Genomic DNA, 25,000 nt, shown 5'->3' on the forward strand with positions numbered 1-25,000 from the left:
AGTAAAAATCCTCCGTGCTAATTTAACTCTGGGTGGGTACGAATGTAACCAAATGGACCCGTAAGGGTCCATTTGGTTACATTCGTACCCACCCAGAGTTACAAATGGATTGATTAACGCTGAGGATTTTACTGTGTGGTGTCATCACTATTTTAACTCCTTCTGTCCTTCTGTCAAGGTCGCAGGACATCGCACATCTGTAATGTGTAGCATCACCATCAAGATTCACAGTATACTAGATCCAATGTTAATTCAACTCTTAAAGTTGAAAAAAAAAGATTAACCGTAAAGGTTAGGGTCCATTTCTACACCATTCTTTTTACGCTTTCTGGGGTAAATTCACGCTCTAGATTTTTTTGTATAGCAAGTGCCCCGATGGCCAGTGTGTAGTTATACATCAGAGAAGACTGATAGTGTGAGGGAGACAGACAGGGTGTAAGGGGAGGGACGAGAGAGAGAGAGAGAGGGAGAGAGGAGAGAGAGAGAGAGAGAGAGAGAGAGAGAGAGAGAGAGAGAGAGAGAGAGAGAGGGAGAGGGAGAGAGGTGGCAGGCTGGCAGCCATAGGGCAGCACTGAGGTCATCTCCATGGAGATAATGGGATATGTCACACAAAGTGAATGTGGCATTTCTTCAGTGAGATGCCGCACACACACATACATACATATGGTACACACAATCACACACACACACACACACACACACACACACACACACACTCACATACAATTAGAGTACATTTCATAGACTCGTGAGTGACGTGCATATGCCATATAATATACGTACACACACACACACGCCATTGTTTACTTCATATTCTGTCGCGATGCGACGCGTTGTTAGATCGTGGATCAGCTTTTGTCGGCAAGTACCATTGTGCCATTGTATGAAGTATACATTTGAATGAATAGCCCTGCACCCCTCCAAACCGCCCCCCACACACACACACACACACACACACACACACACACACACACACACACACACACACACACACTCATACAGAGAAAATCTAGGCACACTTAACAGCCAGACACACCCACACACAACCCTCCATTGACCTCATCATGCCTCGTCTCAGCACCCTCCTTCCATGTCTAGTTATTAGGCTGTCTGTCTGATAGAGGAGAGGAGAGACACCTTTGATGTTTAATTGAAAGCCTTATACAGGATTTTCACTCATTGGTTCGCTCTCTCTCTCTCTTTCTCTCTCTCTCTCTCTCTCAGTCCTGGACTCGTTCTTTATCTCAATTTCTCAGTTCTCTATTTTTCTCCCCCAGCCCCCCCCCCCCACCCCTCTCTCCTTCTCCTTCTGTTTCTCTCTCTGTATTTCTTCTCTCTCTCACTGAAAAATGTAATGAGCACTCCTGCCTCTCTCTCTCTCTCTCTCTCTCTCTCTCTCTCTCTCTCTCTCTCTCTCTCTCTCTCTCTCTCTCTCTCTCTCTCTCTGTCTCTGTCTCTCCCCCCATATCTTTCATCTCTGCCAGTCAGCTCTGTAGTCCATTCACGCATGCATACGTAACACACACACACACACACACACACACACACTTGCACTCGCGCGTGCATGTGATATACTCTGTGTTTGTGCAGATGTGGCATGTTCATTTGCGCACGCTGTTATGAGTGTGTGTCTGAGAGACGAAGAGAGTGCGTGCGTGTGCGTGCATACCCCATCATGTCTTGTCTTTCATGTGAGTTTGACACAAGTAAAGGCTGTCATGAACTCAACAAATCAATTCCCTGCAGTGTCTTCCACTGGCAGATCTAGGTTGAAGACTGCACACTGGTTTCCATTCATGCTGGGCAGTACTACACACACAGATTGGTCTAAATGGATACGATACGATAGGATATGATAGATGGATAGAATGGTCAAATATGTTACTGCAATATAACTTGCACATCGGCAGTGGTAGGAGGTGCTCTCCCTGCTCTTCTATTGAGATATTTAGGGTCCTATCTTGCGCGCCGCCTTACCCCTTATCCCTAAACTTATAAGCCATATATTACTATTTTGAAAAATATTTTAAAATTGTTCAACAAGCCGATCTACATCGACACGTTCTGAGCTTGTAGATCAGCTATTTGAACTGTTTTAAAATGTTTTTTTCAAAATAGTTTAAACTGGCAAAACCAGTTTAGGGATAAGGGGTAAGCAAGAAAGGGCCCAGAGACCCTGATGTCAGGTAGAAACACTACTGGTTGACAAGCGGTTTTGCCTGCAGTTCAAAGCGCATCATCTTCCCGCCCAAGACAGGTGCTCTGTCTTAGCTCAGTGATAGAAATGTTGTCTTCCACATTGGGAGACCTGGGTTCAGATCCCGAGAAGATTGCAGTGGCTTACAGATAAAAACGAAAACATCGAAACACTAATATGTTAACTTAGTCCTGAATAAGATTCAAGATTTGTAAAATCTCATGTGTTGGGTAAGTGAGAGTAAGATTATTTGGAATAAGGACCATTTCTTTTACATGTAAGTAAAGGGCAATACGTGGTCCTTTCTGACTTTCCACATTTTCTTCGGAAAGGGAGGTGATATAACTACAAATTGACGTCATTCAGAACTTCTGATGGGCGAGAGTCAGAACTCCTGCACCCCCTAGATGTCCGAACCAGACGTTTTTTTTACAGATGTCGGAAGGAGCATGTATTGGCCTTAATATTCACTGGCCCTCATTATGCAGTGAAGCCCAAATGAGACGGAAGCAATTATAACTCATATGTCCAAAACTGTTACTTTTCAGCATTTCATCGTGCTGTGTTTCGAGCTTGCAGATCTGATACTTTTGATACTTTTGTTTGACATGGTAGGATAATCAAGTAGGGCGTTCATTTACGGAAAAAATGCAAAAAGTTAGAATATGGACATAAGAGGCCCAACAGCAACGATTTGCGATGGGGCTTTGCTTGCAATTTACTATTTAAACCAGAACTCACTCTCTCTCTCTCTCTCTCTCTCTCTGTCTCTCTCTCTCTCTCTCTCTCTCTCTCTCTCTCTCTCTCTCTCTCTCTCTCTCTCTCTCTCTGTCTCTGTCTCTGTCTCTCTCTCTCTCTCTCTCTGTGTCTCTCTCTCTGTGTCTCTCTCTCTGTAGGTAATAAAGGCAGTCGAGGAGAGCTACCGCCTGCCCGGCCCTATGGACTGCCCGGCAGCATTATACCACCTCATGATGGACTGTTGGCAGCGAGAACGCAGCAGTCGTCCCAAGTTTGACGAGATCGTCTGTCTGCTGGACAAACTGATCCGCAATCCCAGCTCCCTCAAAACACTGCTCAACTCCTCGCACAGGTGGGAACAACACACGCTGTTCATCTAAACGCCGAAACGCGTAAAAACTGGAACCAGATGGACCCCGTGAGGGAGGGTCCATCTGGTTACATTTGTACACGTTTCCGAGTTAAATGAACACAGAGGACTTGATTTGATTTGATCGTCTTTATTTTGAACGTGCAAATGAAATAACAAAGCATTAAAAGACAAAACAAACAAACAAAAAAAGACTATCATTTAAAGAAATAACAAAAGAAAAAGATTATCGTTTCATTTTCACAAAGGAGTAGGAAGAAGTATAAACTTACTTACTCCTAACCCCTCTCAACTACTGTCATCATCATTCTATATAATGTACATGTATAATTCCATATAAAACCCATATACCTATTTATTCTCTTATATTTATCATGTGTGTATATGATATCATTATATCATATACACACATACCGATCTATACTTACTATAATATATCTATACTTACTATAAATAAATTACACTTTACTGTGTAGCAGGAGTTCTAATGTCAAAGTTGGATTGTCATTTGCACGATCATAGTCACTCTACATTGGGTGTTCATGCATGTTCGTTCATCATTTTGTGCAGGCTCAGCAATAATAAAAAGTAAAAGTGAAAGTAATGTGTAGCACAGTAACACCTTAATGAAAATAAGTAGCAAGATAAACAAGATAGTATACTCTTGAATATGTGACTTATATCAACCCAACATTACTATTCACTGACAACTTTGCATTGGTATCAAACCATATTTCTATGGTGACTAATGTGGTCAGTAAGTAACCCTAAGTGACTTTTTCTAAAAGGAAAAAAGAATGCCTTAAAATAAATGGGGGATTATGCTGGTTATCTTATTTGAGCAATTAGACTGGATATGTGCAGCTGTATTTGCATTGGCAGTGAGTCATTATCTCTTACAAGTACGCAAATAATGCTCTCCCTATCCATCTTAGTTCTCCCTCACTCTCAGAAACAAACACACACACACACACACACACACACACACACACACACACACACACACACACACACACACACACACACACACACACACACTCTTAACCCATTCAATCCGGGAACGCATCTAAAAATGTCTTCTAAATCCTAACAGTTTTCTGAAAACCTATGTTGCTATATATATATCAGTGGTGCTCAAACTTTTTCATGTCAGGGACCCCCAAAATGATATGTATTTGCTCGCGGACCCCCATCTCAAAATATATTTTTCCAGGGACCCCCAGAAGCAAAGATTTGAGTTACAAATGTTTGCTTTAAAATGTTCACGACTTTTCGAAAAATAGCAGATCTACAAGCTCATAGCGCTATGAGCTTGTATATCCGCTATTTTTGAATAGCCAAAGTATAAAATAATGGTTATAGCCAAAATCTAAAATGACACAGGTGCGTCCCCGGATTGAAAGGCTTAATAAATCAATTCCACATTTAACAGCCCATGTAATAACATATGACAGATTGTCAGATGAAAAGGAATCCGACAAGGCCAGTCCATGTTCCACACCCCTGCTCCTGTTCCAACGACAGCATGGAGAATGCCCTCGGCTGCTCTGAACATCTCTTTTTGATAGCATGAAAAGCATTATTTTGCCACCGTGACGGGTGCATTAGATAATGACAATTTAGATTGGCTGGTGCGTATGAGCATTGCGTGACAGCATGTAATTACCATCCTGCATAGCTGCCAGGGATGTCGAGCTCAGCACTGAGCTTTGGTTCGGTAATACGTCGTAAATCCATGGGCAATTGAGCTGTCCATTGAAATGCTTAAAATCAAACCGGTGCTCGTAAGCATTGTGCTATACTAGAATAGAAACACAGGAGTCAAATAAAGAAAAGAAAAGAAAGGCAGAATACCCGTTTTAAACGCGGAGGGAGTTAAATAATTGCAGGATGAACATGGGATTGAAGGATTAGGATTGTTTGTGTATTACAATAAAAAAGCAATCATCAAAATGACACACTGAAAATTGCAATAATCGCCCCTAATAATAATAATAGCAATAATAAATATAGTGTAAACAACTCAATATGTTGTATCTTGCACCGAGTTTACAGAGTGTTTTCAGGAATAAGTAATAACTAAACAAGTTATACCTGAAAATACCAAGAAAACAAGATTAGGTAGAGGTCAAAGTGAAATATTTGATCAAATGGACATAAACTAAAAGGAACCAAAAGGCCAGACAAAGAGTTGGATTAATAGCTAGTCTAGAGTATATAAACACGTTTTCAGGACTGAAAGTATGACGCTACCCTGGGCTCCTTGCTAAGGTCTTGTTGGAAGACAGAAGTATAGAGTCAGATACCCTGACCTTGATACCCTTTCACTTTAGGCACATCATGTTTATGTGTAGAGGATATTTTGCACACAAAGTGCATCTAAATTGATATACATAAGGCAAAAAAATCAATAAACTCAAGAAAAGGCATTTAAACATAAATAAACTGCCTACATTGATGAATGACCAAGCTATTGCTAGGGACCTCACATTGTTGCATCAGTCCTAATAATTGAGTGCTCTCTCTGTCTCAGGGGCATCCTTTGGGGTCCTTGGGGATGGCATTTGCCACCCCCTAGCGTTAACATTTAACCTCAAAATCAGTCATCAATCATGCTTATGTTCTCCACCGTTTTTTGCATATTAACGGTTATCACATTTGCTGAGTGCACCTCAATTCACGCCCATCCTTCTATATGTGACATTGACGACAATGTTATTGACAAATGTGTTTTATTGTTTGCAACCATATGTCAATTAGCCACTATTTAATAATATTTATTATTAAATAGTGATTTCTTAGCTATCAAACATGAGCTTGTAGCTTGTATTTGTGGTGACTTTCTTTGCTAAAGTTTTATTTTCTGAAATGATGCCTCTGACCTCTCTCTCTCTCTCTCTCTCTCTCTCTCTCTCTCTCTCTCTCTCTCTCTCTCTCTCTCTCTCTCTCTCTCTCTCTCACGCATTATATCCAGGGTGTCCAACCTACTGGTGGAGCATGCCAGCGTTGAGGTGGACACTAGTACCAGTCTGACTCAGACAGTAGGGGAGTGGCTGGACTCCATCAAGATGGGACGTTACACTGAGCTCTTTACGGAAGGTGGTTACTCTTCACTGGACACAGTTGCCCAGATGACCTCAGAGTAAGGACCCACCATGGACCCATTTGCTGTATGGGATACACATGCACATAATATTATATTGAAACGTTATGTTGAAAGCATGAATTCAGTGTGCTTTGTGACGCAATTCGGCATGCACGTTGCTTTGCTTGCATATAATACAAATACTATCAAGAATAACTTTTTTGTTACTGTCGGGCATAAACCTTGTGTCTATATTTCAACTTTGTAACTTTTTTGTAATTTAATGCCCTATTTCGTCATACTACACTGTCACACAAAAGTAGCAAAAACATGACGATCTACCGGTACATGCTCACAACACAATGTGGTGCGTTGTGAAAATTATATGAAATGAGAGTTGTTAAATCTGTTTTTGGACCAAGTATTTACAAGAGCTTGTGACTAAATAATAAGTACATTGGATCCATTGGAACACTTTTTCCATTTCCTGAAACAGTTTTGAACATACAAGGTTTCCACCCGGCAGGGACGCTGTACGTAAGCTATATAAGCACAAGTAATAAGTAACAACACACAATTACATCAGAGAGAACCAAACCAATCAACGACGCGTCATTATATTTTCAAGAATGCTTCTGCAAAGGCCACGTCTAGGCGATTTATATTGGATAGGCCTTCATGGGATAGTGCGGCCCCCCCATCTCTGTCGGTTTGCAACTTGGATGGTGTGCTAGTCGACGTTACTTGTAGGGGTGTGCCGATATATCGTCCCACGATATATCGCGATACGTTTTCGTGACGATATGTATCGTTTTGGGGGGAAAAAATATCGTTTACATTTTTTTTTTTTACAATCATTATAATCAGGCATGCAAACAGCCCCGAGGTGAAAAGGGTGACAACATGTTGTTTTTTTTGGGGGTCAGGTGTCACACTATTGCCCTATTTGGATTGAAAACGGCTATTGTAGCTGAAAAGCTACAAGTTTGCATGTCTGAATAATGCAAAAACAGAATTATTTGTTTGCATTTACTTTAATCGGCACACCCCTAGTTACTTGAAAAGAATATGGCATCAATGACAGTTGGTTGTTTTTGTGATGTGTGTTGTGTTTTAAAGGGATGTGCGGAGAGTAGGTGTGAACCTGGCGGGGCATCAGAAGAAAATCATCAACAGCATCCAGGAGATGAGAGTCCACATGATCAATTCTACTGTACCCATCTGACTTGCACACATACACACACATACACACACACACACACACACACACACACACACACACACACAAACACACACAAGCACACACACACACAAGCACACACAAGCACACACAAGCACACATAGACACACACTCACTATGGACCTAACTGACTAGAAGACAGTCCGTCACGTAGATAGTTGGACCTAGATCGACGTGCCTCTTTCCATGGAGGGGAAATGAGCTGTATTTATTGACTGAAACAGACATTAAACGCTAATGGGGAGTTCAGTTGTGGTTTGAGAGATTTTGCGCTGCAGGGCTAAACCAAAACTAACTCAACTGAACTCAACTGAACTCAACTGAATGGAATGCAACGTTGAATGAAGGACATCTGCTGAAGGTGATCTACACTGAACTGGACTAAACCAGAACAGAACTGGCCTGAACCTAACTGAAACTAAACTGAAAAATTGTGGTCTTCGTTGTAGTTATTAGTATATATGTTGATCTTTGTGTTTCTGACATTTTTGCTTGGAATTTGCCATACCCAAATGTGGACACACAATGCGGATCTGGCTTTGACACTGATAGCCACTGCTACAGTCTGGCTCAATTATAGAGACTGGGAGTTTTACGCTGCGGGGCTTGAACTAAACTGAACCGAACTACAGAAGCTTATGTGAAGTACACTGAACCCAGCAGAGTTGGACTTGACTGAAGAAAGTCCTCTGACAATTCTTCTCTGGAAGAGCAATCTCGTCAGGTCTTGGGACCTAATATTATTCTCAAGCAGGGTAAACAAAACATGTCACTGGACCAAGAGTAAAATGTGTTCTCTATCTTTATCTCTATCTATGTTAGTCTCTATCTATCTATTGATCTGTCGATCTGATCTATCTGTCTATCGATCCCCATATTGAAGCACTAGGGCCTTTGTCTAGCCTCAGGCATATCTACATACCATGCTAGCCCAGTTCCAAACCAGGTGAACGAGTCATAGGTGGACTAGAATTGAAATCAGTATAGCATATGCTTTACTTTACAGTGCAATGCAAGACAAGAGAATACAATGCAACCTTCATTGTTCAAAGTGTGGACAGATGGGCATGAACATTGTTTTTTAAACAAAGGGGGTTATGAAGAGGCGACAGCAACGTTTGATGAGTAAAGGTTTGAGTACCAAAGCAGTTATCTGAGATTTAGGAAAGAAGCCACAGTAAGATACAGACAGAATGTATAGAATAATACGTACTGTACAGAGCTCCTAGAGACTGTACAGCAAAATCCTTAGTGTCAGTCTAACTCCAAAGAGTGTACTATAAATGGAACCAAACGGACCTGTAATTTGTACACTCTTCAGAGTTAAATTAAAACTGGAATTGGAATGTATAGGGATCAATAGATAGATATAGGTGAATTAAATGCAAGACACTGTGGGGCAGAATGGAGCATAGCTCTGCATTTAATTGGCCTGGGTATAAGTGTATCCATACCCTTAACTTGCACACACAGCAAAATCCAGAGTGTTGGTTTGACACCGAGAGGGTATAACACTGACCTACGTGTATAAGGTCCCTGTGACTGGATATTTATTAAGTTAACAATGTGAGTTACATTAACTGTCAGGATTTTGCTGTGTAACTGTAGAAGCATCTCCCATTCTCTTCCACCTGTCTCTATGTTCCCTAAACCAGAGTTTATTCTGGTCCACCTGTCTCTCTGTTCCTTAAACCAGAGTTTATTCTGGTCCACCTGTCTCTCTGTTCCCTAAACCAGAGTGTGTTCTGGCCCACCTTTCTCTCTGTTCCCTTAACCAGGCTCATAAGTGAAGCAGAAGGTAAATGGAATCAAGTTTTATTCTCGAACGGAATCTGAAATTGAGTCTCAGACCTTAAAGGAACATTCAAGCAGAATCCACTCTGCCCTTCACCTACAATGTACAGTATCTGAGAATGAATGGAACCTTCACTTTTATTTTAATGGAACCCTCACTCAGATTTGCAATGGAACCTTTCTTTATGGTAAAATGGAGCCTTCACACAGATTCTGATCGAACCGTACCTTGGAATCCAGTGAAACATATATTTCACAGCCTAAATGGAGCATTTACTCCATTCTGATTCTGATGGATCCTTCACTTGGATTCTAATGGAACCTATGCTCAGAACCCTCTGAGAGTCGAAAGGAACATTTTAACTTGGAAGACGACTTGTTGGAACCTTTGTTTCGAACACGCCGCTTGAGTTCTATTTGAACCTTCACTTGGAAGCCCCTCTCCGCTCAGCACATGCTGGGATTTTTTGTGGAAATTTAATTTAGAACCAACCAAACTTCAGGTATGGAACACAACCGTCTGCTCAACCTCAGCCCCACAGCCTCATCTGTCTACTGGCTCTTTTTGTCCTTCCTTCCCTCTGCCACTGTCAACCTACCAGTAAACACTTATCAGTGGCCGTTCACTCCCACACACAAGACTGCAAAGTATGAGAAAGCAATATCGATCTACTTCTTAATAACTTATTTATTTGTAGTGTGTATTGTTAATAACAAAACAAAAGAAAAAAAAGAAGGAAAAATAGAAAATACAAAAAGAAAAAAAGTGAAAACGAATGAAACCATGTAGAGACGGGTTGTGATTTGGTCATAATGCACTCACTCAGGCATGTTTGAACTCGGACTGCTTCTGAACAGCTCTGTTTACATGTCTGTGGTGTACATAATGTATCCTACTATATTTAAAGCAGGGAGTATTGTTCTTCTATCCATGTGGATACACGGGACATATTTACGAGATCGATGGGATTGATGTTTTGTACTCTTGGAGAGATATTTCTACTGTACATCAGCGTTTCTGCTTTTGCACATCAAAGTCCTGACTCTTAGTTTAACACTGGGAGAGTGAGAATCTTGAGTTAATTTACATTTTTATCCAACTCTGAGGGCCCTATCTTGTACCCGGCGTGAACATGCAGCACTTCTACATACAAATGTAGTTGTGCCCATGGTGTGTTGGTCTTAAAATGAGTGTGGGTTTGGTGCTTTGCTAGGTGGAGTGAGAATCATCAGAATGTGATTGTGCGTTTTAGACCAGCTCTGACCTGGTCAAGTATCAAGTGCATTCCAGAGCAGTATTTCCCTGCAATCAAAATCCATCTGAATTCCACTCAACACACATTCATTCATTCAAGGTAGATTACATTGCTGAGAGACTGCATTGATGTACAAAAAAAACAAAAAACATAACGTTAATCGTTTTTGTGCTCAGAAACGGCGTCTTTGCATGGAGACGAGAGCGGCGAGGAGAGAGAGAGGGAGAGAAGAAGTTTATGCAGTTTATTTCAGTAAGTAGCTTCACTTTATTGCTGATAAATATGTTCAAATACCTCTTGTCACATAAGAATGTTGTGAATCCATAGCCTCCTGGCTTTCTTTATCCATCTCTGCTCAACGTGCAGCAGTAGCCTAACTGGTCGTCATCAAACTCAGGCCTCCGGACGCACAGAGCGTGCAGCTGTCTGTCTTTAATAGTCACTTTAAAAACGAACCTAACTGAGAATGTGCATGCGATTAGTATGTGCTTATGGTTGGTCTAATTTAAATTATGGCCAAAACACACCCATGACTAATTCAGAGATGAAATACAACCCCTTACTGCGCCTTACTTTGCACCAGATAACGCACGTTAAGCTAGCAAAATTGGAGCTGGACACACTCCCAAAGCATTCGCGCCCTGCATCCTAGACCACATGCTACCCATAGATCAGCGATTCTCAACCTGTGGGCCACGAGGACATTTCAAGTGTGGGCCCCCAAATAATTGACAAAACACTTGAGAATCATTGCCATAGAGTGTCTAAATAGGGCCCTGAGAGTGTAAAAATGGACCCAGTCAGGATTTTGCTTTGTGAGACGTCGGTTCCAGGCAATGTAAGGCCTGTTGGGACTCCCTAACAATCCATTGGGGGGGGGGGGTCATACTGAGACGTGTCGCTACTCGCTACAGGCACAGGCGCGTCATAAACATCTTGGCATGAGGGGCCAGCACAACCGCTGTATTGGTTGTACTCTTGGTTACAAAGACAAGCCTTGCACAAAAGGTTGGGAATATGTTAACGTTAAAATTGCTATAAAAATACAATGTGCAGCGCAAGAGAGGAGCGCATGCCAGGCGCGCGCACCGTAGGAAAATAATGGTGTCGCTTGCAACGCCATTTCTAGAGACTTGTGTCAGTGAGATCGCCCCCCAAGGAGCTCAAAAGAAAGACCCGCACAGAATGATTGACTATGACAGTTCTGATGAAGTCCTGGGGAAACACTTTCAGCAGCTGTAACTGAGACAATAAATAAATGCAGTCTGTCAGTCTCTACAGGCATAATGTCTGACTTATGCTCCATCGTATGACGGTGTCAAGGGACAAAAATAACTGATGAACAAGATCACGACACGCTGTGAGCAAGTAGATCGGCTATTTTTGGCGTGTGATGCGGTCGTTCGACTTGAGTATGAATCGAATTTAAGAAGGGTCTCGAGGGGAATTGGTTTACGAACTTCTGGTGTGTGGATTGTTTTGGAGGCATGCAATGATGTCAATGACCAAACACTTGTTTTACTTCTTTCTGGTGTTTGTATGGTCTTGTTATACATTATTACTCTTTATGTCTTAAGACCTGTCCATTTCACCACTGGTATTCACATAAGCGGGAGGTAGGCTCTGACAATAGATATAATACATAATTATATACAGTATATATATATATTCTCTTTACAGATTACATGCTACTATTGTTGTTCATAAAAATACATATACGAGTGTACTGCTGGTTGCCATGCAGAATATGGCGAGTAGAAAGGAAAAGAGAATGTATAGCAACCTTTTTTTAACAGGTGATATGGAGGGGAAAGTGTCTCCTGGGGAAGCATTAGAAAGCATACAGCGAGTACACAGAGTTAAATGAACTCTCTGGATTTTACTGTGCATACCAGAAGAATGTAAAGGTCTTTGAAACAGTGTTTAACACTCCAGAAGAAATGTTTTAAGTTTCAACCCCTTGAATCCCCCAACCCCCCCCCCCCCCCGAAGCCCTCCCCTCAAGAGCAGCAAAATGTACAGTAAAGCTTAATTTATGCTGCGTCACACGACGAAAATAGCCGACACAAGCTCACTGTCGCAGACGTTGTGAGCTTGTGCAGTAGGTCAGCTATTAACGCAGTCTTGTGGCCAAGTATGAATTGGGTGTCAGTGCCTTGTGGGCGGTCACCATCACAGGCAAACGATCAAAATCACTTCTTGAAAGCACAGGCAATACTTCCTTATTGCATCTACTTGACTGTGTTTTTGTTAGAAGTAGGGTTTGGCCAGTAAAAAAAAGTGAATTTGGAATTCTGAAATATTGCTTGAAATCCAAATGTCTGCAAAGTCGGCATAGCCTGCAATTAGATTAAAACAAGCCCCTTAGTACTCAATTTTAACTACTTTGTCATTCAAATGGTCCTTTTTTATTTTGTATTTATTTTGTAATCCTTAAAAACTGCATCCTTGACATCTCAAAATGTTTAAATACTTTGAAAACGTACTTCACTGGCAGCATCGTAGTTCTTAGTAGGTGTAAGGTTTGGCTGAATATACAGTATGGCAGTAAAAATAACAAAAATGTACAAGTTACTGTCATACCTAGTGGACTTTAAGGTTTACTATTGTGGCTATGCAGAGGTTTAATATCGCTGGGGAATACATTGTTAATAAGGTGTAGTTTAATTTTTTTTATATGATGATCAGGCTTGTGCCATGAACATTATCCAGCTGGGTGATATGAAATTACCCACAGTATGTTTAGATTAGGTTCGACTTTCCTCCATCATACAAAATACATAAACCTTTTGGGAATGTTTGACACTACAGTTATCCTACCACCCAAATTCAAAATTCATGTTGTTGGCGTTTCACAACACCCTCAATGTATTATACGTATAAACACTTAAGCCCTATTTTATAATTCTACAAGCAACAAGCTTATAGATCTGCTATTTTGGAAAATGTTTGACTATAATAACATGCCAAAAATAAGGATACCAGGGTTAATGTGGTTAAAGCAAAATGCTTGGGGCATTAACAATTTGGTGAATAGTATTATACCCTTATAGAGTAAGTGCCTCTGACCAACTAAGCACCATCAACCCTTCCCTGGCCAAACTGCTATTCCCCAATTGTGCCCCATATTTCTTTCCTTTTGCCAACGATATCTATAGGCAATAACAAGAATGTCAGACAATGTGTATGTTGGAACTAATTTAAGTTGCACTTTATCGAAGATGTGGTGTCCTTTTATTTAATTGACTAACTGTGTCTATAAGTGAATGACTTCTTCTTAATCAAGGATTCTGTAAATGCTGTATTCCCTGATAAGCACCAATTCGTATAACTGCAAATGATGCCAGTTTGAGTTCTCCAGGCAATGAAGTTGACAATGGTTAAGCACAGCACATTGGTAGTGAGTTGCATCTTTTGCTAATAAAAGTTAAAGAAATAAATCTAATCATTAGATAGAGAAATATGAAGCTCAAAAATGTTCCAAGTTTTAACCATCCGTTATGGAAGATAAAAGCACCCTTGATGTAGAGCACCATTTTCTTGTCTGTTGCACAATGATACGCCTTTTGATCTTAAAGCACATCATGTTTGTTGGAAATCATTTTTGATTTTGAACTGGAGTACCAACCCTGGGGTGTTGGAGAAACTCAACAGCACATTTTGTCTAAAAGAATGTTGGAAGCATTTTGGTGTTATCATTGCGAAGTACAAATGTGTTAAACAGGTTTTTACCTTTGTCATTGCGAACATATTTTGCAGAGCATATAAAATACATTAGTTGGTACTCTGTGTAGAATAACATTGTGAAACAGTTTAAGCACTTTTGCGACATGCGGCATGCTTTTTATCCTGACGTTTATGTACCAAGCCATTTTCATACAGCTGAAACCAACAGTTTAGTCAAGAAGCACAGCAAAACCAGCAAAGATTTGTAAATTTATTGATCTATTGTTGCTTGACGATAATTAAACTGGAACGCCATCAGACATGCAGTGACTCATGGATTAAAGTTCTCTGTCGCCACGACTGATTTCAGTCACTTGGATTCCATAGGAATTAAGTCAGCATGTCTTCTATGAAGTCGTGTCACACCGAAAATGAGCTATCTATAAACTTAAGCTTGTAGATAGCCTATTTTCGCTTATTTGTTAATTTAAAATTAAAGAGTATTTGAAGTGGTCAAGCTAGCAATAAAATACATGGTCAATCTTCCAGAAAACCCTAATGATCTAGGATTCATAAAAGCAAATGTTAAAGCCTCCATCTGCAATTTCTTCAACTGGTATGTATGGCTGTATGGTTACCAAAACATCATAATTTAACATATTGTGCTAATTGTTTATGAAACAAAGCGCTAGTGTGGGGGGTTCCCTTTCACGCTGTTTCACAAATGGGAGATTATTATTTTATTTTACTTTAATCCAAGTGCAGCGACAATGTTGAATTATACAGGGACTCTTGTCACAACAGTCCTACATGTTGGTTCAATGTTAACAGTGTTTTGAAACAGTAAGACATGTTTTTGTCTGCTGGAAATGAACTATCCCGTAAAAAAAACACTGCATACAAAAATGAAAGGCAAGCACAAAAGCCAACATATCCAATATGTAATGGGTCATTATCAAGAACAAAACATATAGTATAATTACTAACATACAGTACACAGATGCATGGGGATGTAACCACCGTACAAGGTACAAAACTGCACAGAGAACTGTATGGTTTACAGGTTTCTGTTTTTCATCATTGTGCATAGCTGTTGAATAACGTATCTCAAATCTCGTCATGTATTGGGATGTGGGAAAACTGGTACGTGGGGACACAGGGCAAAATGTGCAGCTTTCAGTCACAGTATGAAATAAATAACGAAACTAGATGTGAAGTTAGTGGGGGGTTTCCCCGGGGGAAAGGCAACAATATTGTTATTGATAAGTCACTCATAAGATTCTAAACAGCCGAATACCTGTTTTTGTGATGCATTGGAAGCACAGATAAAGAATAATTAGCTATTGTTGTGCTATTGGTTTGTCTTTGAGACTGTCATGTATTTTGTTTGTGTTGATGTTTTTGTAGTGTTATCAAATCTATATTTTTGCAATAAAATAAAAAATCAACTGTTCTTCTACCCTCTATGTCTTATTAACTAAAATACGTTAAGGTATAATATGTAACATTGTTTATAGTGTTATTAACATGAATAACATTAAAATAGCTGCACATACAGGTATGTGTAGGCAAAGTTATATGTATATGTGCAACTTTGATTGCAGACAATGTTTTTACATATGGCGTTTTGAGAGGAAGATAATCTCATAGGAATTTTAATAGAAGTGAAGAGCTTATATTTAATTATACTATGTGTGGAACACTTCTCTGAAGTAGGAAGGTCATTGAAGTAGGAACATCAATGACCAAACATACTCTTATGCTCCTCAAATTATAATTCTAAAAACCTTTATTTATGTGCCTCCAATGCGGTGATAACCTTGATCAGTGTGTGAAGGTGACGGTCCATTATTTCTATGTAAATAGCTGCACCAAATGGCTATGTGATGTGAGTGTTGTGTGGTTAAAATGTGGAATCGAGTATAGAGGATCTCTGGGGGAATCCACTGGCAGTACGGCTCAAGGTGATTATTACACACACACACACACACACACACACACACACACACACACACACACATGATATGAAGGTGAAATTAGCCATCAGACCAACAGAGTGGCTATTACCCAAAACCTCTGTATCAGCGGCTTGATGCAGAGGCCTGGAGGGTGTCTGTGTGTGTGTGTGTGTGTGTGTGTGTGTGTGTGTGTGTGTGTGTGTGAGAGAGAGAGAGTTTGAGTTGGGGGTCTGCAGTCCCATTGGTGCTGACAGGGATTGTTCTTGGATGGACGGGTGTTTTGCTTGGGGCAAGTCTATCCGAATGACTGGCTGAGCTGAGTATATGATTCTACCACCACCTGCCTGGGAGCCAGTCTGTATGCCTCTCTCTCCCTCTATCCCCCCCCCCCCTCCCTCTCGCCCCCCCCCCCCCAGCGCTCTCTCTCTCTCTCTCAGATAAATCATTGTCTTTTAGTCCAAACCTCTGTCTCTCTCTGTATCTCAGAGAAATCATTGCCTTTAGCCTGATGTATGCTCCGTCATACAACGCTGTATAAACTGGGCTTATCTGGTCTAGTAGTCTATATTGTCCACTGCCTGTCGTGAGGGCACCCTGTCGCCATCGCTCCCCAACCTAGTCTATCTGTTGTGTCTGACTGTTGTGTCTGGGAAGTAGTCTGTCTATCTCCCCTGCTGTCTGCCGGTCTGTTTATTGCTCTTTGTGCCTGTCTTGCTCTCTCCTCCGCCTGTCTGCAGTCAGGTATCCCAGGGCAGCATAAACTAATTTTCTCGTCAAGAGGTGTCGGTGGTCAAACAATCCCAAGGGTCATTTGAAAATCATTGCAGAGATGCCTTTTTAATCATTATGAATGACCTTCATCAGAACCTTAGCTGTCAGTTTGCGTGCGTGCGTGCGTGCGTGCGTGCGTGCGTGCGTGCGTGCGTGCGTGCGTGCGTGCGTGCGTGCGTGCGTGTATTACTATACTTATGAGGGCTAAGTGTCCCCACAAGTATAGTAGAATTTGAGAAATAGACATTGTGAGGATAATTTCCTGGTCCTTACAAGATAAATTGGCTTGTTTTATGCTTTAAAAATATGTTGGGTAGGCTTACAAATAGGAACATATTCAGATTGGGGTTAGGATTAGTTATTTAGAGGTTAGGTTAGGGGGTTGTGGTTGGAGCTATGCCTCATTTATACTGCCGGTGTCGCGCATCGAAAATAGCCGATCTACAACCTCACCTTGTGTCACAGCACGATCCACTGTGAGCTTGTAGATCAGCTATTTTCCCATTTTCTGTAGGAGGCATTGACCAAAATAACTTCTTGCGAACCGGCCCTCGTTTCCACCAGGTTTAAGCGGCACTATTGTAATCAAAGATAAGTCGTCAACAGAGGGCGTTGATGCATACAGCCTACAGTTTCACAGAATAAACACATATTTGAAAGAGCTGTCAATCCATTATGAATGGATACATACATATCTAAAGAGGTTAGGAGGCTGATTAGTGTGTCTGTCAGACACACACATGCGTCGTGATTCGTGACGTTTGGATAGGAGGACTTGGGAGGACGAGGAGCATCTGTTTTATGTCGGCGACACATTCATGACAGATTACACTCCTTAGAAATATATATGGCATAGATTTATACTTGCTCTTTCAATTTCCATGAGCAGAGATTCTGAGGATTCTAACCTTCTGACAGACACTTTTGTTTTCTCTGCGAGACCTAATATATCGCAGGTGTGATTAAGCATGACTGGTTGTAACCATACACAGTAAAAAGGATGGACAAAGTTACGCCCATGACTCTACAGACCGTAAATGAAGCCTATTATTCACCATTTTCAAATCCGCCATCTTTCTATATTGTGCCATACTATGCACTCGGAAATTAATGCTATTATTCGGGACCAGATCGGGCGTGGGGCTGTAGCTTGTCAATCAAATCATCATCATCATCACAACCCGAACCAAATGTTAGGGTACGGAACCTATTTATTTTTTGCTGAAACGCTCCCAACCAGTTTTGAATTAGGTGTGAGAACCAGAATGGAACCTGTCCCATGCTGGTGGAAAAGGGGTATAAATGGTAAATTCATATAGCGCTTTTATCCAAAGCGCTTTACATTGATTGTGCCATTAACCCATTCACACACACATTCATACACCGATGGCAGAGGAAACCATGCAAGGCACCAACCTACTCATCAGGAGCAATTAGGAGTTCAGCGTCTTGCTCAGGGACACTTCGACACTAACTCTAGGGGAGCGCCCCAGCCCGGGATCGAACTGGGAACCTTGGGTTTTCCAGTTCACTCCACCCGGCCACTCTACCCCTGAGCCACTGCCGCCCCAGTATTTTAATTTGACAAATAAAGTTACATAAACATGAAAACCTCAAAACAGAGCAATCATTTTCCCAGATTTTTGCTTTATAAGAGTTTGGCAGCGAGTATGTAATTGCAATAATAAAGGACCACTTCACCCATTTTCAACCCATCTTCAGATAATTGGCCCTCACCAAAAGTCAATACAAGATAACACCATTTCTGTCTACCGTGTCTCAGAAGAGGGCCGTGGACAGTTCCTGTATAGACAGGTTTCTGAACCGTCCTTAACCCACCTATGAGACGCATACAGAGTGAGTAGACAGAAATGGCGTCATCCTAATTTAGTGAGTTTGGTTAGTGAGGACCAAACATACTAAGATAAGGCTGAAAATGGGACAAGCGCTCGCTTAACTGCTAACCGTTTAGTTAGTAGTTTTTACTTTTTAGATCCAAACCATTGGATTCTGTTTCACCTGCTACAATAGCAGAAGGAATAACAGGAGAACAGATGTGGAAACAAACGTCCCACTGTAGTTCTTGAACAAAAATAACTTCTGTATAACTGTACAGGTCGGGGTAGAAGAGTGTGGAGGTGCTTGTTAATGGTTTAGGTACAATATCAGCTTCTGACACGCGTGTTGTTCTGTGTGGTATGAGCAATGGGACCAGGGTGATGTAGGCTAGTCGCCATTATCTGTAGATTTGTAGTGATCCTCGTCGATGGTGGAAAAGATGTGTCCCTCGTTGCTCAAGAACTCCACTGCTTGCCTGACGACAGGCATACTCATGCCACCAAGTCTCTGCTTCAGTTCTTGAAGGCTGATGCCCTCAGCATCTTGGCAACGCATGATCAAACTCAGCACCTGGTTCTGATTTGGGTTCAGCCCGTTATTAGCCATGTCACTGGCACCCGAGTATCCCCCTGTACTTCCCATGTTGCCAGGACGTGACATGGGATTGCTGCTCGAGTTCATTACTCCACCACCACCAGATGACGTGTTCTGTGGTTTGCTTAGAGCCATGTGCGCTTGCACAACCTCCAGCATGTGTGAGGTAATTTCGTTCATATCCTCCAGGGGCCTAACACTGAACGCCACCACAGACTTGATATTCTGGAAGGATCGCAGGTTGCCGGAGACCTTGACGTAAGTGCCAGGGGGCAGGACAGCGCTGTCCACACTGGAATCCTCTGCGTCGACCCAGTGCTTTACGTCCATAGGAGCACACGTCATGTCATCGATCTTGTACTGGATGTTGGTCATGGTTTTGTCTATGCTTCTGATAACCCCCACAACAGTAACTTGGGCAACCTCCACCTCTCCCACTTTGAAGACCTCGTCAGATTGGGCAGCAGACATTAACTGAGACACTGTGCACGGGATGATCTGTGTTGCACGTTGTCTCCCTTTCTTCTCCCCTCCTTGGGACATGGACGGCGATGCAAACCCTCCTGGGGACTGAGTGTAGCCACCACCACCACCACCCATGGTGGAGTCACCACCATATCCTCCTCCTTGATTCCACATGATGTTGAGATCTAGTTTAAACGATAGAAGCTCAAAGAAGAGGTAAGTGATCAGAAGACTGACAGACTGTTTTTCCTCAGACTACAATTCTGCGTGCGACTTGTATACAGGGTATGTATACAAGTCAAGAGTATACATCAACTTTAATTAACATTTAGTGTCAATGAGGGTCGGACTGGGCTTAAACCATGCCGAGAATTGGCCGTAATTATGTCATAGGCTGTCATAGGCGACTGACCTCACAGACTTGATCCAGATGGGAGCCATTCCGTTAATAGACCTGGTCTTGTTTTGATTGATTGATTGATTGATTGATTGATTAAAATGCATATTCATGAACATATTGTACATATGCATTATATCTGTCAAACGATAAAACAAACAAGCTTGAGAGCTTATTTCCATTTTGGTCCTTTGAGAGCAAATGTGTGTGTAAGCTGAGTGCAACATGTTGGGGGATGCTACAGTATTAACGCTATTAACTTTATACTTCACAGCGGCATAAACAGAACTACTTGTGTAATCTTGTTAATATCTCTTATGAATGCATGGTTTAAGTGACAAGATATGAACATAAAGATGAAACGACCGTCATTGTCTCAATACTGTCTCTCCACAAACACAAATAATAGCAAAGCTAGGGAGGTCGGTATACCTAGAACCATAGTAATGTTCATTAAATACCCCTAAATATGCAAGGCTTTTATACAAGTAGTAATAGGAAACATTTAACTTACAGTTGTGTCTGCTAGCTATTCTCTGCCTTTGCTGCTCTGCTGCCTTAGTGGTTGGTGCAAAATGCATTCTGGGAAGTAAGCTGTCCTGTAGGATACATTAGAAACATCAGTCGCCCTGCTGTGAAATAATTGGTCTTCAAATGAAACCTTTAAATGATGCAGCCACTGATTTTATTTCTTTAATCTACAAGATTGAAAACTGAACAAAAAAAAGTGTTTTCAAGATAAATCAAAACAAGCATCAGCAAATGTAAGGAACGACATAACACGCCATAAACAGGAGGGGAAAGCGATAGGTGTCTAGAGGCCTGTCCGGTCTTCAACATAAGGGAGAAGGCGCCACGGAAGATAGGGCCCAGTGGCTTGGTTTGTCCACTACAATGTCCCAGACCAACAATGCCACAGCATTCCACTTCTTCACTTCAAAACGTTTTTCTTTTTTTTTTGGCAGGGCGTCCGGGTGCCGCAGTGGTAAAGTTCCTGAACACCACTGTAGAGAATAGAGTTTGAATCCTCCACGGTGCCTCTGCCATGGGCGCTACAACAAACAAAATTGCCCATGTTCACGGGTGGGAAGCCATCTAGGCCTCCCTGTTTCTGTCAAGGATGGGGAAATGCAGAGGAAGAATGTCAGGTATGAGCAAATGTACGTAACTTTTTATTACGCACAACATACTAATTAAATACTTATTATATTACTGAGTTCATCATCTTAATTATCAAAGAGTTTTACTTTACTGGTTTTATTGGTTTTACTGGTTCCCCTCTTTTCAAAACAGAATCTCGGGTTTGGTTTTCTCCTTTCTTTGAAAAGTGCAAGTTCACAAAACAGACTGAGATGAGACCAAATTAGGATTCCTTTTTCCTCTTTGCGTGTCTGCTGGGCGTGCATGCTCACATGTTGAAGCCCATTAGGCCTTTTGTGTTCCCAGCAGCTCTCATCATGGACTGGATACGACCACCCATGTTGGCCATGCCCATGTTATTCAGGATTTTGGGGTCAATCATCTTGGCCATCTGGTTGGCCATCTTAGTCATGTCTCCACCTTTAAAAAGCCCTTTGTTGCCTCCCACCTTTTTTGCCATCAGGGAGAACTTGGTATACTGCGCGAGCATCTCCTGAACGTCACTGGCTGAGACCCCTGCCCCCCGAGCAACTCTCTGGATCCTGGTGGGCTGTTTGCTGAGGAGCTTAGCACCATCCTTGTCATCTAACTCTTGGTCGTTCATACTGTCCATGATGGTCATGAATTTCTTGAATTTTGTCGTCATCTCCTGTTCAGTTCCTTTGTTCAGGGAGTCGCTGCCAAAACCTGGAATCGGAATCGGAATCATTCGCATAATCTGTCCAAACGGTCCCATCTTCATGATGTGTTGAAGCAGTTCGTACATGTCTCGGATGGTGAACTGACCATGCATCAGTTTGTTCATGAGTTCTTCGTTGTTGTCGTCCAGTTTCAACTCATTAAACCTGTCAAACAGTCCTTCGATGTCTCCCATTCCTAGCAGTTTACTGATGAAGGATTGTGTTTTAAAAGGCTCAAAATCGTCTATGTGTTCTCCTGTTCCAATAAAGACGATTGGACTCTTAGTGGCAGCAACAGCGCTGAGGGCCCCTCCTCCTTTAGCGTGTCCGTCCAGTTTAGTAACGATGACTGAGGCCACATCTACTTTATCTTTAAAAGCTTTAGCCTGAGACTCACATGCCTGGCCAATAGACGCGTCCATCACATATACTATATTGTCTGGTTGCACAGTGTTTGAAACTTGCAGCATCTCTTCAAACAGAGATTCTTCTTGTTTGTGTCGTCCACTCGTGTCAACAATGATGATCTCAAAGTTCTCCGATTTAAACCTCTCCACACCCTCTGCTGCAATGACGACTGGATCCATCTCTGTGTAACTTCCATAGAAAGGAATTCTGGCTTTTGTAGCATTCTGTTTCAACTGATCAAAGGCACCAGCTCTGTAGGTGTCGGCACAGATCAAACAGGTCTTCCAGCCTTTTCTTTGGTAGAAGTACGCCATCTTAGAACAGGTGGTCGTTTTCCCACTGCCCTGCAGACCGACCATCATGATGACGTTGCTCTTCCCTTTGGTTGGATTCCAAGCGTTCACGCCTGGATCGACCAGCTTAACCAATTCTTTGAACACGGCACATTGGATCATCCTTCTCTTGTTCAGACCAGAAGCCATCTCTTCCAGGACAATGGCAGACTTGACATTCTCTCGTAGCTGTTTGACGAGTTTGATGTTGACATCAGCCTCTAGCAGGGCTGCACAAACCTCTTTCAACATGGAGTTTAACACATCCTCGTTGATGATAGTGGCATTACTGAGAGACCTCAGTGCCGAGGTGATCTTCCTCCCCAGATCGGCTAGCACCATGGTGATCGTAGGATGTCTCTCTTCTATCTAAATGCTGGGTTCAAAAAGACTATGCTTTGTTCTGACGTGGTATGGTGGTCACTCTCAACTTATAATAGTCTACTGTGAAGGAATGTGACGTCACTGGCTTATAGTATGATGATGATGATGATGATGATATGCTGTAAATACTGGCCTGATGTCGCTGGGAACGCATGCCCCTCCGGTTATGCAATACCCGTTGTCAGAATACTTAGTTCAATATGATTGTATTGGAGGTGTTTATATCAGTATTATGATGTCATATTGATGACATCAGATATCTCCATATATGGGCGTAAAAGAGACAGACAGACAGACAGAGTCCGTATATGGACATATATGGGCATTATTTGTTCAGATTGGCAGTTCTGTTGTACCTTGTATTGTTACGACATTATGGCTAATAATAAAATCCTCTATACAGAACAGAAATCGGATTTTGTCCTCCAGGCAACAGCTCACTGTTGAGCTCTATTATGTTTGAAATGAATTCATATGTTGAATTTTTAGACAAAGGGAAGTGTACAACTGGTAAAATACATGTTATCTTTCCCCTTCGCACTCTTGAAGTGTTTGTGTCTGATTTCTTAGTTTCATTTCATTTTTCTCCCTTCATATTCTAAAGTTCTTTTCATTCCTTAGTCCTCCTGCTTCAGCAACAACATTCTATAAATCATAAATACCATTTCTTTCCATTCAGAGTCAAGCCTCAATGTGCTCCGCACAGATAAAAAGCCATTCCCCTCCATGTAATAGCCACCGCTTCTGCAGGAGGTCTGACCTGGATTGAGAATAAGCCGCCAGTAAATAGCCTTATCCATTCTGCCACTGATCTGAGTCCTGCCATGAGAAGACCCCTTAGATGTCAAGTGGCTGGCTGGTAAACACACGCACACTCACGCAAGGCACTCATACTGTATATCCATGGTGTCTGTCTGTCTCACTCTCACACGCATGCATACACACAATTATTCCAACAACACACACACTTAGCACGTGGCATGGTCTTTGTGCAGTACTGATAACTCAGCATACACACATGACTGGCGTTTGTCTCTCTATCTTCCCCTCTCTTCTTGTCTTGTCAAATTATCTCTATCTATTTTTCGAACCATCCATCTAGTTATCCGTGTGTGTGTGTGTGTGTGTGTGTGTGTGTGTGTGTGTGTGTGTGTGTGCGTGTGCGCGTGTGCGTGTGCGCATGTGAGTGTAAGTGCATGTGTATCTTATTGTGTATCTGTCTGTTTGCGCCCCCCCCCCCCCCCCCCCCCCCCCCCACGCGCGTGTGTTTATCTTATTATCTATCTATCTGATCTATCTACCTGTCTGTTTCACACACACACATGTATTTGTCACTCGGCCAGATGTTTTTCCAAGGTCCTCTTACTCTAGGCATTCAATCAATGGAGCTGAAATGTCCCCAGTGAGTAGTCGCTTTGGTGTAATAGCTGTGTGTGTGTGTGTGTGTGTGTGTGTGTGTGTGTGTGTGTGTGTGTGTGTGTGTGTGTGTGTGTGTGTGTGTGTGTGTGTGTGTGTGTGTGTGTGTGTGTGTGTGTGTGTGTGTGTGTGTGTGTGTGTGTGTGTGTGGTTGAGTGGGTGGGTCCAGGGAAAGTGTGGGGCCAAGTAAATTGCTGTTGTCAGCAGGGACGTTAGCTTGTCTGTGTTTTGTGCTCTGTGTGTGTGTGTGTGTGTGTGTGTGTGTGTGTG

At 42.0% G+C, this 25,000-nt stretch overlaps 3 protein-coding genes across 3 annotated transcripts in view; 1 reads left to right on the plus strand and 2 right to left on the minus strand.

Annotated features, from left to right (window-relative positions):
* The window catches only part of epha5 (EPH receptor A5), a 121,624-nt gene extending 105,825 nt beyond the window's left edge, over positions 1-15,799 (plus strand). The window contains exons 18-20 of the mRNA XM_084047043.1: positions 3,094-3,287; positions 6,280-6,447; positions 7,510-15,799. Of these exons, the coding sequence (XP_083903169.1) occupies positions 3,094-3,287; positions 6,280-6,447; positions 7,510-7,615 (468 nt within the window). The 3' untranslated portion in view covers positions 7,616-15,799. The remainder of the gene's footprint in view (positions 1-3,093; positions 3,288-6,279; positions 6,448-7,509) is intronic.
* A 3,464-nt stretch (positions 15,800-19,263) lies between these two features.
* Positions 19,264-25,000, minus strand: part of LOC311037031 (replication protein A 32 kDa subunit-like) — a 469,874-nt gene continuing 464,137 nt past the window's right edge. The window contains exon 2 of the mRNA XM_084046080.1: positions 19,264-20,222. Within this exon, the coding sequence (XP_083902206.1) occupies positions 19,302-20,222 (921 nt within the window). The 3' untranslated portion in view covers positions 19,264-19,301. The remainder of the gene's footprint in view (positions 20,223-25,000) is intronic.
* On the minus strand, positions 21,779-23,272 carry LOC311037264 (signal recognition particle subunit SRP54-like; the record flags this gene model as incomplete). The annotated part of the gene is made up of 1 exon (XM_084046386.1): positions 21,779-23,272. One exon carries the CDS (start codon positions 23,270-23,272, stop codon positions 21,779-21,781), a length of 1,494 nt encoding a protein of 497 aa, XP_083902512.1.

The sequence above is a fragment of the Gymnoscopelus microlampas genome (genome assembly GCF_963454915.1).
Source record: "Gymnoscopelus microlampas genome assembly, chromosome: 21".
Classification (NCBI taxonomy): Eukaryota; Metazoa; Chordata; class Actinopteri; order Myctophiformes; family Myctophidae; genus Gymnoscopelus; species Gymnoscopelus microlampas.